The following is a 14,699-nucleotide window of genomic DNA, read 5'->3' as shown; positions in this document are numbered from 1 at the left end:
CTTTCTCTTTAAACATTATGATTTTTGCTCATAAATAATTTAAAGTGTAGTTTAATAAGCTGCCGAATATTACCTTTGATTTCTTTTTTTAAAGCCACTCGTGATTATAGATCTTATAAATGATACATGACTTTAAAAAAAAACCTTTTTTCATTTTTGAGAGAGAGAGACACAGAGTGTGAGTGGGGGAGGGTCAGAGAGAGGGGGAGACACAGGATCCCAAGCAGGCTCCAGGCTCTGAGCTGTCAGCACAAAGCCCGACGCGGGACTCGAACTCAGGAACGGTGAGATCACGACCTGAGTCCAAGTCAGACGCTTAACTGACTGAGCCACCCAGGCGCCCCATGACTTTAAAAATCATAATGCTCGTGTAATGAAAGACATGCACAAAATGCATTTTGCCTATGGGTTCTGCAGCAAAGGCAGCATTTCCTCAAGAACGCACCAAGCGACTGAGCGTAAATACTACGGATGATGAATCACAAAGCGAGCATGTGCCACACAGCCCTTCTTTAAGCAAGCAGGGATTGTTTTTCATCTTATGCATTAATATGAATATTCTTGCATCGCCCATGAACATTTTCTTTGTTTTAGAAACTTCAATCATTTCTGGTGTATCAGGATACCGTTCCAATAACGAAAGTTACACAGTCAAATTTGGTGTGGTAACAATGAAACGCACGATTTGAACAATTTATTCTATTCAAGTGCGATCATCTTCACATCAGTTGCCTAGTCAGACTGCAGGATCCTGCTGGATTCCAGTCCCCCTTGACATAAAAAGTTGTGACTCGATCAGCGAGTTATTTTAGCTTGAAAAGCATTTCAAAAATTCTGTCCTAATTCCAAGGGAAATTTACATGTGTAAATGATGTCAAAAATTGAATTACCTGAATAAAGTAGGTGAAGAGTCATTTTTCCCTCTGTTTTTGTAAGGGTTTTTGTCTATACTGTGACTAGAAGGTGATCTGCTCAATTCTGTCATTCATTTGATATAAAGAGCCAAAGATGATTAAAAACCCAAACTCCCAACCCAACTGTGCCCCACACAAAGACATTCACGGTCCTATGCATAACACAACCCCACTGGCCCCCTGTTTCCAAGTGGAACGCCCCGTGGCATCACACCTAAGTATGAGTCACAGTGAGCATGGCACACGCCTCACCCGGGCTGGTCTCAAACACATCCTCTCGACTCACAAAACCAGAGACCCCTCAGTACTAACTCAAACTGGATATGTTCCTGGCATTAGACCCTTTACCCCAAAGAAGCTCTGAGAACCATTTACAATTTCTTCCTTCCTTCATTCCTCTTTGCCTATGGGACGTTTGCAAAAACAACTAATTTAAATATCTTTAAGAACTGGAAATCACTCAATGCTTCAAGAAAGGAAAATTCTTTATATGCTAACACCAAAAACTGAGGATGCTTAGGTTTATCATTTTAGGGTATTATAAATCTAGTCATGTCAAATAAATCAATTAAAATGAAAGACCACATGAAAATATCCTCAAAGAAAACTTGAGCAGATATCCAGACTGCATAATTGTATATATTTCCACTGTAAGTTTTATTTTTTAATGTTTATTTATTCTTTGAGAGAGAGAGAGAGAGCCCAAGCAGGGGAGAGGCAGAGAGAGAGAGAGGGAGACACAGAATCCGAAGCAGGCTCCAGGCTCTGAGCTGTGAGCACTGAGCCCGACGGGGGCTCGAACTCACAGATTGCGAGATCATGACCTGAGCTGAAGCCAGACGCTCAACCGACTGAGCCAGCCAGGTGCCCCCATTCCCACTATAATTAAATCTTTTTCTTTATCTGCACTTTGCCTTATGAAACTACTGAGTTTCTCTAACAATGTTTATAAAAAGAATTGTTATACCTTAACAAGTTTAAGTGAACTATGGAAAGAATTGTGTTTTAAGGCTCACAAGATGAATCTCTTGGTGAACTCAAATGCCTTCAAATTTATCTAAGTTATCAATTCAAACCTCTCACCTTCAAAACCATTCCTAAAGAAATAGTTATTTCTAAACATATTTACTTGCATGATAAAGACCTAAACAGAAAGCTGGACAACATTCCACTTGTTGTCACAAATGCTCACCGGCCACCCAATTTATCACATACACAGCACGATGCACTGGGGTGGGGGCAGGGGTTTTCATCATCTGCTAAAAATTAAAGTGGCCCCGTCCCCTGGTGGGCGTGACCAAGATGTAAGTAGAGCACCTGATTTGGGAATACATTAAATAGTGAAACATAATGGGTGCTCCCTCCAAATGTAAATGTTCTGCAATTTCTGATAAAATTCTGTCACGCAGTAGGGCAAAATGACTACTTTTAAGTCAGTTTGACTTTTGCTTCGTCAAGGTCCAATTTGAAAAAACTTTTCTTCTTTTCTACTTGTACTTACAGGTATAACTTTCGCTATATTACTCTTGTTTACATGTTGTGGGTATAGAACAGTTTTAAGCACTGTGGTATGAAAACAACATATGCAATGGAATGTATCATGTCCCTTGGTTTTTACCGACATGAACAAAAGAGACTCCTAGCTATGTATAAAATATGTAGTTTGGTGACTCAGTTCACTACAATTTTTTTAGATAATTATGATTTATTTAATTGGATCAAGTTATCTTTCAGAACGATTCACAGGAAATCCTTAAAATTTCCTTAATTTCTTAAAATAAGCCACTCAAATTCACAACTGGGTAATGAAATTGTTTCTCACTGCCAGCTACATCATATTCAACATAAAAGTTTACATGCTTGGGGTGACTGGGTGGCTCAGTCGGTTAAGCATCCGACTTTGGCTCAGGTCATGATCTCACGGTTCATGACTTCGAGCCCTGCGTCAGGCTCTGTGCTGACAGCTCAGACCCTGGAGCCTGCTTTGGATGCTGTGTCTCCCTCTGTCTCTGAGAGATTTTCCTTTTAAAGGAATATAGAATGATAGGAATATGATCCATCACCAGACACAGTAAATACGAACATGTATGTAAAACATCAGTGACAAAGATCCCAGGCAAAACATTAATTTCTTAAAAAAATTTGGAATCACGGAACTGATGAATTTAGCCTTGGTGTATTTATTGAAGGTGTCAAGGCAGAACCACAGTGAGATACTTGCAACAGAACAGCATTTAGCTTGTTCTTAAAAAAATTTTTTTTAATGTTTATTTATTTTTGAGAGAGAGACAGACAGACAGAGTGTGAGCAGGAGAAGGGCAGAGAGAGAAGGAGACACAGAATCCAAAGCAGGCTCCAGGCTCTGAGCTGTCTGCACAGAGCCTGACGCAGGGCTCGAACTCATGAACCATGAGATCATGACCTGAGCCTAAGTCGGACGCTTAACTGACTGAGCCACCCAGGCGCCCTCACTTAGCTGATCTTCAGAGAAGATATTGTACTTTTAGTGCAGAAATTCCAACGCTCCTTGCTTTTACTCTCCACTCATCAACTTCCTTGACATGCCAGCCAAAGGAGTAGGAGTGTCGTATCTTTTTTTTAAATTGTTAGTCTCACCTGCCAGATTTTCAGCATATCAAAGGCAAGACCCATCTTACTAACCTACACAGTGCCTTCAAAAAGGCTGCTGCCTTTTATGGGCCAGATAGACATCAGCTGTTGAACTGATTGAACCTTCTATATCATCCTTCTGTTGTTGTTGTTCAGGCCAAACGATAAACCTGATTTTTGTTTATTCTTTAGCTTGTTGCTTGACTTCACTGGTTGTGGTGGGACCAACTCTGGTGTAATTATTCAGTGGGAGTCTGACCACAGAGAGGACTGGTCACCAGCTCCCCGGTGCCCAACGCTGTTCAGTCCTAACTGACTGACCACAGTCGGCTGCTAATTACATCAAGAATCACGTTCGGTTCCTGACCTGCCAGTTAGTCTCTCCCTATTCCCGTACCCCAACTAATTCCCTCACAAAAGTGTTCTGATGACTGGTCCTGAAGGTGAGAAAGTAAAAGGCTATGGATAAAGCCGTGTCCATCCATCAGCAACACTGAGACCAGAACTCAAATCCATTATCCGTGCGTTTTGGGCTCATTTCTATAGATGCCTTCACAGATCTATTTCCTAGAATCCCAGGCCCCAGAACTACTTAAAAGGGACACAGAAGTTGTCCCTTTAAAAGGACACAGAAATTGAACAGACACAGCGAACCAATAATAACTCTTATACAGACGCTGAAGGCTTCACCCAAATAAGGACACAGAGCCACATAAAGGACTCCTAAAGATCTCAAGAGTGTGTCCATGTTCAAATTAAGGGTTGTTGAGGGAAAGGGTCACTATGGCATTAGCACAGCTAACTGCATTATCCCGGACTCTACTTCTCGGTTTAAGTAATCCTTTTGTAATTATATATTTGTAGGCTTGGGTTTCATTAACATCTCTCAAAATCTGTAAGGAAATTAAAAAAAAAAAAAAGTAAACCCAGAGGCATCTCTTTTCCCCTTTAATCAGAGGTGAACTAAAAGCAGTAGAGACTGATGAGTCCAACTGTGGAGGACGTCATGCATGTTTTTTTCTCAGCGGTTCCTCTCTTACTGTTTTTCATCTGTTTTTAAGGTAAAAACTAAAACACACATAAAAACATTAAAATTTAGAAGGATCATAGAGAACCTTCATTTCTCTCCTCGCAGGGACTATCTAACCTGCATGGAGAAGGAACAGAAAGAGAATAGAATTCATGCTTCCATTGAAAAAAAATATTTTTAAGGAAGGGGAACCCAGGATAAAAATTATTCTTGAGCAGTTGAAAGTGTTATGGCAAATGCCATCCCTTTAGGCAAGCAATGTTTACTTACTAGCGCACTATTAAAAGAAACAAGGCAGAAAATCATGTTAGGTGCGGGTTTTGAACGTTTATTTTTTTTTTGGGGGGGGACAGAGAGAGACAGAGCATGAACGGGGGAGGGGCAGAGAGAGACGGAGACACAGAATCGGAAACAGGCTCCAGGCTCTGAGCCATCAGCCCAGAGCCTGACGCAGGGCTCGAACTCACGGACCGTGAGATCGTGACCTGGCTGAAGTCGGACGCTTAACCGACTGCGCCACCCAGGCGCCCCGTTAGGTGCGGGTTTTAAAAAAATATTTAAGCACTATTTCTCTTTTTATCTGAGATACATCAGATTTCAACATTAGGGGCGTCACGATCCTTCTGACACTCCATTTTTGCTCGACTCTATAATCCTCAGTAACTCGCAATTCGAGTTAGTAACACTAAATGGTAGAGCCTAAATGATTAAAAAAATTTTTTTTTTAATGTTTATTCATTTTTGAGAGACAGAGCAGAGACAGAGCATGAGCGGGGGAGGGGCAGAGAGAGAGGGAGACACAGAATCAGAAGCAGGCTCCAGGCTCCGAGCTGTCAGCACAGAGCCCCACGTTGAGCTCGAACTCACGGACCGTGAGATCAGGACCTGAGCCGAAGTCGGACGCTTAACTGACTGAGCCACCCAGGAGCCCCAAGCCTAAATGATTTTAATAAAAATTTCTTTTAATTGGTTTTAATTCATTAACATCAGTGAGTAATCCCTCCCCCCCCCAACCCCCCCCCCCCCCCCCCCCCCGCCCCCAGCCACCTCCCGGGAACTCATCCCCTCTTCTAACATGGCAAGTCAGTGGAAAACTAAGCCTCCCAGACAGCCCTGTTATAGCACAATTACTCAGCTACTGGCTCCAGGCAGAACCCCAGGGGCACGTCCCCTGCCTGGGGAAAGAGGCCAGGCTTTCTCTGGAATGCTTCAATGGAAGGTTACCGGGGAACACAGCAGAGAATTATTGTAACACAACCAAGGATTTTAATTGATATGTAACGATCCCAGGCAAGGCGCCCCTACGTGTAAAAGAGAGAGCTCCATCTTTCTACGGTGTTGTGGACATTTGAATTTTTACGACCTTGTTCTTCCAAGTCTAAAATCACACGTACGACATTATTAAGATTACTGAAAATGGCTACAGTTCTTATTCAGTCACTTCAACCTCTATCTGATCTACATTTTACAATTTACCAAGGCTACGAATATAAGCAGATTTCTGCCAACACGGGAGATCTGTATCAGGCCTACGCTTACAAGACCTGAGTATTTTCAGGCAAAGCACTTATTTCTCTTGGTCTCCTTCTTCCCTATTTGCACTCAAGTGTGTCAAAGTCCAAGACAAGCCCTGGCCAGGGGATGCCACGTGATTACCGTGCCCTGTGGCAGGGACTCCGGGCTCATGAAAAACCTAACAGACCGAGGTGCCTGGGTGGCTCTGTTGGTGAAGCATCTGACTCTTGATTTCGGCTCACGTCATGATCTCACGGTCACGAGATCAAGCCCCACGATGGGCTCTGCACGACAGCACAGAGTCTGCTTGGGATTCTCTCTCTCCCGCTCTCTCAGCCCCTCCCCCACGTGCATGCGCACGCATTCTCTCTCAAAATAAATGCAAAAAACTTAAAAAAAAAAAGAAAAAGAAAAGCTAACAGATCAACCAATAACCAAGGGCCAAAGACTGAGGCATCTTTGGAACCGCCTCATGTGGAAGACCTATCACAGGGCATTTGAGTACCGCTCTCCCAACAAACCCTTCTCACCCAGACAGCCGAGAGAAACGGAGAAGAACAAAAGTACAGGTTGGCTATCCCCCAGGGGGAAGAGACTCGTGCAGTTTGGTGAAGACAAGATGGAATGGAGCATGCGGGCTTGACCGGAGGACTTGCTCGGAGCGAGCCCTGGTGGTCGGAGACTGTGGTTCCTGGGCCAGTTAGAAGGTGTCCAAATGGATGGTGTAGTGTAAGGTCAGCCACGTGTACGCGGTGTCTATAAGGAGCAGAGCTAAATCAGGTGAGAATGGGCAGCTCGGTCGATCTGAGTTCTTACAGGCTGTTTCCACTGCAGGACTAATATTTCTGAACCCTGAACCTGTGGTGTGGCCACACGGAGGATTTGCGACAATGCCCAGTTTGGGTCCCATCCGACCCAGCCACGGTCACATTGCTAGAAGCTAAGATCAGGGTTTGGACCAGGGACAGGTCTTGAGAAACAGTGTAAGTAGAATTCAGTGTGTGGCTTTCTACTTGTAAACAAAGCTAGACGTTAATTTTAAAGCCAAGATCTTCTAAGACCTTCTCTTCCGTTTGGTGTTTCAAAGCTCATTTTGTATCTTTTTTTTTTAACCCATGCTGCACTTCGCCATGTTTAACATTGCAAATTTCACACATGTATAAAGTCATGCAGATGAATTATTTTACCTTTGCCTGCACCTACATCAGGCGGAAGAATACCAGCTTTAATGAAGGGAAACAGAAAAAAACAGGACACTATATAGTTAGAGGTAACACACCCATGAGCATGTAAAGCGATATAAAAACACTCATTAAAATGCCAAAGCATGCAAGGAGAATGAAGTGTACCATGTCAGGTACACGGGACAGAGATACGTTGGTGTCCCCGAGCTTACCCAGTAATCAAATCCACACACAACTTAAGGCGCATTATTCATATCTGTCTATTATGTAACAAGTCTTAACGGGGACTTCAAGCCAATGTTTGGGTAGAAACATCATTTCCTCATGCTATGGAAGATGATCCAATACATCACCCTTAAGGAATTCTATAATTTAGAGACGTGCAAAAATCAGAAAATCTTTTATAATGTTTTTGGTAATTTTCACTGAATCTCATCTTTTTTGTTGTTTTTTTCAAAATAATGTTTTAAAATATGAAAGGAAGCATTAATTCCTTTTCTAGAGACTCTAATGGGACCATTTTGCTTTCTCTGGACCAGATGGCACACCGGAATACAAAGTCCCACGCTCAAACACAAAATAAACGTGCTATTTAATAACTGTTTCATATTCCTTGCTAGACAATCTAAATTGTTATGTGGCCTAGAAGATCATTTTCTGGCAAATCAAGACCAGAACTAGAATTACATTTATTTATTTGTATACAGATGTGTATGTCAGTGGGTGCACATATCTGTATGTCACATGTATGTGTATGTGCATGCGCGTATATGTATATATGCAAAGTTGTAGACAGGAAAGAACATGGCCCTGAACTTTGAATTCATGTGTGGCAAAATGCTGTAATGACATTTTAACCTAAGTTTAAAAATTTCACGCAGACGTGGGAAACAAATATCGAATAGTTATCCTCATAGGAATTAAATAACTGATTGTATAGACGTCAGGGTGAGAAATCACAAACAGGTGTCTGCATTAGTTGGGAAAGATAGATACTCCGTGGGAAGAAGGAAGAAGGCATCCCACTTAGGTCACAGATTTTTATCTCGTGACACTCATAGTGACATGAACGTTATACATACCCAGCTTACCTTCATCCACAGTTGTCACTGCTTCCTCTGTGATTTGACTCCCAGATCCTGCTGCTGTTTGCGCATAGAAATAAAACTTATACCGAGTGCTGAAGTTTAAATTTTTTAAAGTCCAGCGCGTCTTGTTGGCAGGAATTTTCAGATCCACCAGTGGGCCTAACTCGTGCGTGCTGTTGACTGGCAAGAAGAAATAAGAAAAAGTGCATTCCCTGTGAAGTTCTGTAGGAACAGTATCATCAATAAGTGTGCCAACCAAAAATGTCAGACTTGGATTACACTGACTTTTGTGATCCTATTTATTCTTTGCCTGACATAACTCAGCCACTTACAGCTCCTCTAATATGGCAGAACAGGGGGAAATATATCCCCCATAGAAGCTAGGGGAATTTGACAGCTAAGTGGCAATAGCGTTTCTTTATTTTGTAAGTTGGCAGGTGGAATCATGTATTGATAAGCCCAAACCTCGTCTGCAGAGACCTTGTACCAAAGGAACCCCTTTTTTTCCTTTCTACCCTTTTCTTTTTACTGTTTTCTAGTTATAGACAAGACCTACCTAATCTAACAATAGCATCCACCCCACCCTCAAAGGTCTGTATCATTCTGCAGGTTGCTTGATTTTCAATAGCGTATGTATCTTTAAAAAGTATGATGTGGGGGCGCCTGGGTGGCTCAGTCGGTTAAGCGTCCGACTTCAGCTCAGGTCACGATCTCGTGGTCCGTGAGTTCGAGCCCCGCGTCGGGCTCTGGGCTGATGGCTCAGAGCCTGGAGCCTGCTTCCGGTTCTGTGTCTCCCTCTCTCTCTGCCCCTCCCCTGTTCATGCTCTGTCTCTCTCTGTCTCAAAATAAATAAACATTAAAAAAAAAAATTTAAAAAAAAAGTATGATGTGAATGAAGTTCCTTCTGGAATACCATTGGAAGGTGTATGTACGTATATATTGTGCAGCATTAAAGAAATAACCAGTTTGTATTTTAAGGAAACAGTTACTTTTCTGTTTTCCTTTTTTAAGCCATATCCCCCCCTTTCCCTTCTCCCAATAACTTACTTGGCTGATACTTTAAGGTGTACTCAGTCAAAATGCCATTGGGGCGGCTCGGTGGGTCCCATTCCAAAGTGAGGGAGTCTAGCGTCGGGTTAATAATCTTCAAAGAGGACGGAGCACTGGGGACTTACAGTGAGAACACGGAATCAACGAGAAGGTTTGTGAAGGTGTCAAAATGTGTTAAAATGACATAGTGTACCACATTCACACCATTCCCCAAGGTTTTCTGTAACTCACCCTTGTTCCCAATCCTGCCAAAAACACACTCACACAAACCTGTGATGAGAACCTGTTCAGCTATTCTCTTCCTCTTTTTTCTCGTCATTTCCACTGAGGCTCATTAAAACCATCCTCCGCAATACATACAGGCTTTGCCTCTCGATGGATCCGAACTAGTATTTTTAAAGGGGGACGGAAATTGTCTCATGAATGGTGTGTTAATAAAAGCAAAACGGGTGGCTAAGTCAAACTACTCTGACCAGACCTTTGAGTAGACGCAGCTGCGTTCTGGGCTATTAAGGGCTGTTTTTCTCCAACAAACCAGGTGTCTCCAAGCAGCCAGGACACCCTGCCTGCTGGGCTCTGGGCATGAGCCAGCCTGCCCAGGTGCAGAGTGGTTCTCACCCGGAGAGCTGACAGACGCCCAGAATCTCATGGCGATGGGCAGAAGCCACACAGCTGGCAGACCCTTAGCTCTGGGAAGGCCCCCAGGTTCCCTGCGGCAGAGGCTGGCAATTACCAGAGGAAACACGCCTGGTCCTCTCTCTCACTTCCTCCTGAGGATGACAAACGGAGGCAGCTCTCCCTCACGGTCGCTACCTCCTCTACATGCCCACCCTCTTCCCTAGGTCGGGTAATGGCACCACTGTCTCTCCCCGACTTGGAACCAAGTCTCTTCCTTGAAACCAAGGAGTCACCCTGAATCTCTCCCTCTGCCTCATTTCTTCCATCTCCTGGGATACCACATCCTGTCAGTTCCACCTCGTACAGGTCGACCACATCCATTCCCTGCTCTCCTCTCTGCCACTGCCCCATTCGGGGCCTTCAGTGGCCTTTGCCTGGGCCTAGAAGGTTCCTGGCACACAGTTCTAAGCTTCCCCAAGGCACCCCTTTCAGAATCTGATGACAGCCAAAAACTCTCCCCAGAAAAATAAACACATATTGTATATAAAACGAGGGGGTTCTTGGAGCTCCTTAAACCCATTCGTCGACCCCCAAGAGACTGTAGTCTTCAGGTTAAGAGCCTCTGGCTTACAGGTTAATATGATACGGGTCCTCCTTGGCTGACCTTCCTCTCTTTTCTCACCATTACCGGATACACAACTTGCAGTTCCTTAAGGAGACACGCTGTTTCACACCATTGTGTCTATGGACACAAGACCTCCTCTCTTCCTTAGCCTTTAATTCACTGGTCATCGCTACTATGACACCTTCCCTGAACTATCCCAAACAGCCGCGTGAGGTCTCACTAGTAAAAGCCTAGAGAGGAAGGAGTCTTTAACCTCTAGGGAGCAATGAGTCTAACCAAGGACAGGCAATTGTAACAAGATGGGAGCTGGGACACAGGATGGCCCTCAGAGAATGCTGGGAAGGTGTCAACATCATGAGCCTTTCAACCAGGAGCCAGGATGGGTTTGCCTGTAAACTGCTTTTATCTAAAAGACCTAAGGAATCCATTTTTAATATGGGCTTGAAGCAAAATTCAAATGCATGAATCCCTATCTTTCTTACTCTCCTGTCCCCCTCTCCCTCATTCACCAGGCTCCCATGTCCCTGTATCCAAACTCCTCATGTCCCACCCCTGAATCAATGCATATTTGATCCTCCCTCCTCCTCCCTTTGCCCCTTCTTGCCATGCTTTTCCTTGTCTTCCCAACCCATTTTGTCAAGGCTTCTAACTCGGCTCAACTTCAAATTTTTTCTCTTTTAATGTTTGTTTATTTTCGAAAGACTGAGAAACAGAGCACGAGTGGGGGAGAGGCAGAGAGAGAGGGAGACACAGAATCCGAAGCAGGCTCCAGGCTCTGAGCTGTCCATACAGAGCCCGATGCGGGGCTCGAACTCACCAGCTGTGAGATCATGACCTGAGCCAAAGTCAGACGCTTAACCGACTGAGCCACCCAGGCGCCCCATAACTCAGCTCAAAGTTGGCATAGACTATGAAGGCGCCCTGGGGAAGGAAGTAAACCACGACTTACAGAATTATTTTTCTTTCCAGGTGTTTTAGGTTCTTACATGAGTTCTCATACTTTTCAGATGAAGTAACAGAGGCTTACAGAAGTTACATAACTCACTTCAGGTCAGAAAGTTAATGACCCCAACCAACATCAAATTAGCAAGGTTTCTGACAGTGGGGCTAAGGGTGGAGAAAACTTTAAGGCAGGAGAGGGGATTTGGAGGAACACTTTGTACTGGGAAGCCTTCCAAGGACCCTCAGGCTACCTAGGAGTGGACACTATGCCAGCTTTGTGGGGCCTCTTCTGTCATGCAGAGGCTCTCAGGATGCACCATATGTTCTAGAAGCTCAGAGACGCAACCACTCCCTACCTCCTTCTGGAGTATTAAAGACTCTGTCGGGGCTGGCTGGGCCCTCCCCTTTCCCGTTGACCACTCGCACGTTCAGTGCGTAGTGGCTGAAAGGCTCCAGCCCGGGCAACATGCCGTGAGTCTTGTTGCCCTGGAAAGTGAGGATCTTTTTCTCGATGTGGCGTCTGTTTCTCTTAAGTGAACCCTCCTGTGCCTTCCAGTAGTAAATCTGAAAGAGCAAGAACAGAAGTCAGGGACGCAGAACGGGGCAAACGAGATTCCTCCTGCTCATGAAACTGAAGTCTGATGGTTGTGCCCTAGAGGATTTCCCTGGTGCATTTTAGAACTCGATTCCTGGCAAAACCGATAGACATTGATTATGAAGCAAGACAGTGGAAGCCCAGAGATAACGCGGGAAACTGCATCGAGAATATGTGATGCAGCCTGGGCTATAAACTGCTTGGTGGGAGGTGTCTAAGGGAAATAAGTGGAACAGCATGATACCCGCCCAGTTCTTTCTAGAACATAAGGTAAAGGAAGATGATGGAAGGACTGAAGTGGCTTACTTGTATAAAATATGCTGAAAGTAAAAATTACTGCCCAATGTTTACATACTTGCCCAGAATACAATTTCATGTGCAATATATCATTTAATCTAAACCTCAAAGCCACAGCGAAGCTTTTATTATTATTCCTTTAGCACAGATGAACCCTGGACAACTGAGTGGTTTGTCCCCAGCCACAGGGCAATCAAAAGCCATAGTGGATCCTCTACTCCCAAGTCTAGGCCTTTATCACTATGTCAAACTGATTCACTTAATTAAAAATACTTTTTTTAGGGGCACCTGAGTGGCTCAGTCAGTTAAGCATCCGACTTGGGCTCAGGTCATGATCTCACGGTTCATGAGTTGGAGCCCAGGGTTGGACTCTGTGCTGACAGCTCGTAGTCTGGAGCCTGCTTTGGATTCTGTGTCTCCCTCTCTCTCTGCCCCTCCCCACTTGTGCTCTTTCTCTCTCTCTCTCTCTCTCAAAAATAAACACGAAAAAAAATACATTTTTTGTTGTTTGGTATTAAATGGCAGGCACAGGTTTTGGAGAGGTGGATAAGCCAAGGGTTGACTAACTGTGGTTAAAAATCCAGAATTATTTATTAAGTCCTCTCAAATTCTTCTTAAAAGGTTTTTTGTTTTTTTTTTTTAATTTTTTTTTTCAACGTTTATTTATTTTTGGGGCAGAGAGAGACAGAGCATGAACGGGGGAGGGGCAGAGAGAGAGGGAGACACAGAATCGGAAACAGGCTCCAGGCTCTGAGCCATCAGCCCAGAGCCTGACGCGGGGCTCGAACTCACGGACCGCGAGATCGTGACCTGGCTGAAGTCGGACGCTTAACCGACTGCGCCACCCAGGCGCCCCTCTTCTTAAAAGTTTAAAGCCATTTTCAGGAGAAGTCAACATATATACAGAATCTGGCAAACCCAAAATTCAGTGCAAATAGTGATCTCTAGAGGCCAGTTTTTCTCCTATCCATCAAAAACCTTTATGAATCAATTCTTCTGTGCCTCCCAAGAACAAAGATAACTGATGTTAGTGAGAATGACCCAGCTGAGACTACATGATTTTTAAGTATAATCTGAGTGCTTTTTTAAAAATGTGCCTAGTGGCACCTGGGTGGCTCAGTCAGTAAAGCGTCAGACTCTTGGTTTCAGCTCAGGTGATGATCTCACCATTTCATGGGTTCGAGCCCCGCGTCGGGCTCTGTGCTGACAGCTCAGAGCCTGGACCCTGCTTCGGATTCTGTGTCTCCCTCTCTGCTCCCACGCCCCACGCACTCACACACTCTCTCTCTCAAAAGTAAATAAAACATTAAAAAAAATTTTTTTAAATGTGCCTACATTATTTTCTGGACAATTTAGTGTGTTTGACATGTGTGGTCAGTATTATTATTATTTTAAAATTTATTTATTTATTTTGAAAGGGGGGTAGGGGCAGAGAGAGGGAGAGAGAGAATCATAAGCAGGCACATGCAGGGCTCAAACTCATGAACTGTGGGATCATGACCTGAGCCAAAATCAAGAGTCGCGTGCTCAACTGACTGAGCCAGTCAGGCACCCCAGTCAGTATTGTTTTAAAGCTAGGTGTGTTTCATTGTATTTTAGCTTCTTAAACTTTAGTTTCCCCCATTTTGCCCCTATGTTAATAGTTGGAAGGATTTGAGATCACCTATGGGAAAAGTGGAGAACACCTTTTTTTTTTTTTTTCACTTTGGATGCAGTGAGGTTTTGCTTCTGCTGTAGCTGGGGTCCTTAGATATGGCCCTGCCTGAAGGGATAAACCAGAAGTCTCAAGGCCTCAGACCAAGAGAAGTGCACCAGGCACCAGCTGACAGCCTGTTCCTACGGAAAGAGTGCAAAAAATCGGCCTTGACTTGCCCGATAGCCTTGCAGGTGTCCTCGGATACTTTTCAGAGGTACCGGGTCCCAGTGCACCTCAGCTAAGGTACTGTTCACCACATTTACACGCACATTTCCGGGAGCCACCATTGGGACTAGGGAAAAACAGGACAGGGGGTAGAAGTATCAGTGTTATTTTGAATTTCATGCAAAAATGCCCCAAACAATTTTGGCTTGAAGTGTGACCCAGCCCTAGTCTCTGGGTTATCAAGGACTGAGAGTTCATTTGATATCTGTTCATTTGACTTGGTGAGAATAACATACCTTTTTAAAATAGCGACGCTTAACATTCTGAACCTAGTTTTTACATAGCAGGCTGTTTAAATTCAGGAATGTGG

At 44.1% G+C, this 14,699-nt stretch overlaps 1 protein-coding gene across 12 annotated transcripts in view; it reads right to left on the bottom strand.

Annotated features, from left to right (window-relative positions):
* The window catches only part of NRCAM (neuronal cell adhesion molecule), a 258,429-nt gene that overhangs the window by 18,039 nt on the left and 225,691 nt on the right, over positions 1-14,699 (bottom strand). For 7 of the 12 annotated variants that reach the window (XM_030307737.1, XM_032592377.1, XM_030307748.1 and 4 more), the window contains 5 exons: positions 14,341-14,456; positions 11,933-12,140; positions 9,389-9,511; positions 8,345-8,521; positions 7,257-7,292 (listed from right to left, as the gene is read on the bottom strand). In XM_030307737.1, the coding sequence (XP_030163597.1) occupies positions 7,257-7,292; positions 8,345-8,521; positions 9,389-9,511; positions 11,933-12,140; positions 14,341-14,456 (660 nt within the window). The remainder of the gene's footprint in view (positions 1-7,256; positions 7,293-8,344; positions 8,522-9,388; positions 9,512-11,932; positions 12,141-14,340; positions 14,457-14,699) is intronic. The other 5 variants (XM_030307742.1, XM_030307749.1, XM_030307752.1 and 2 more) reach the window with 1 other exon arrangement.

This window comes from Lynx canadensis, chromosome A2 (genome assembly GCF_007474595.2).
Source record: "Lynx canadensis isolate LIC74 chromosome A2, mLynCan4.pri.v2, whole genome shotgun sequence".
NCBI classification, from domain to species: Eukaryota; Metazoa; Chordata; class Mammalia; order Carnivora; family Felidae; genus Lynx; species Lynx canadensis.
The sequence above is the reverse complement of the archived record's forward strand: the minus strand, read 5'-3'. Positions and strand labels throughout refer to the sequence as shown.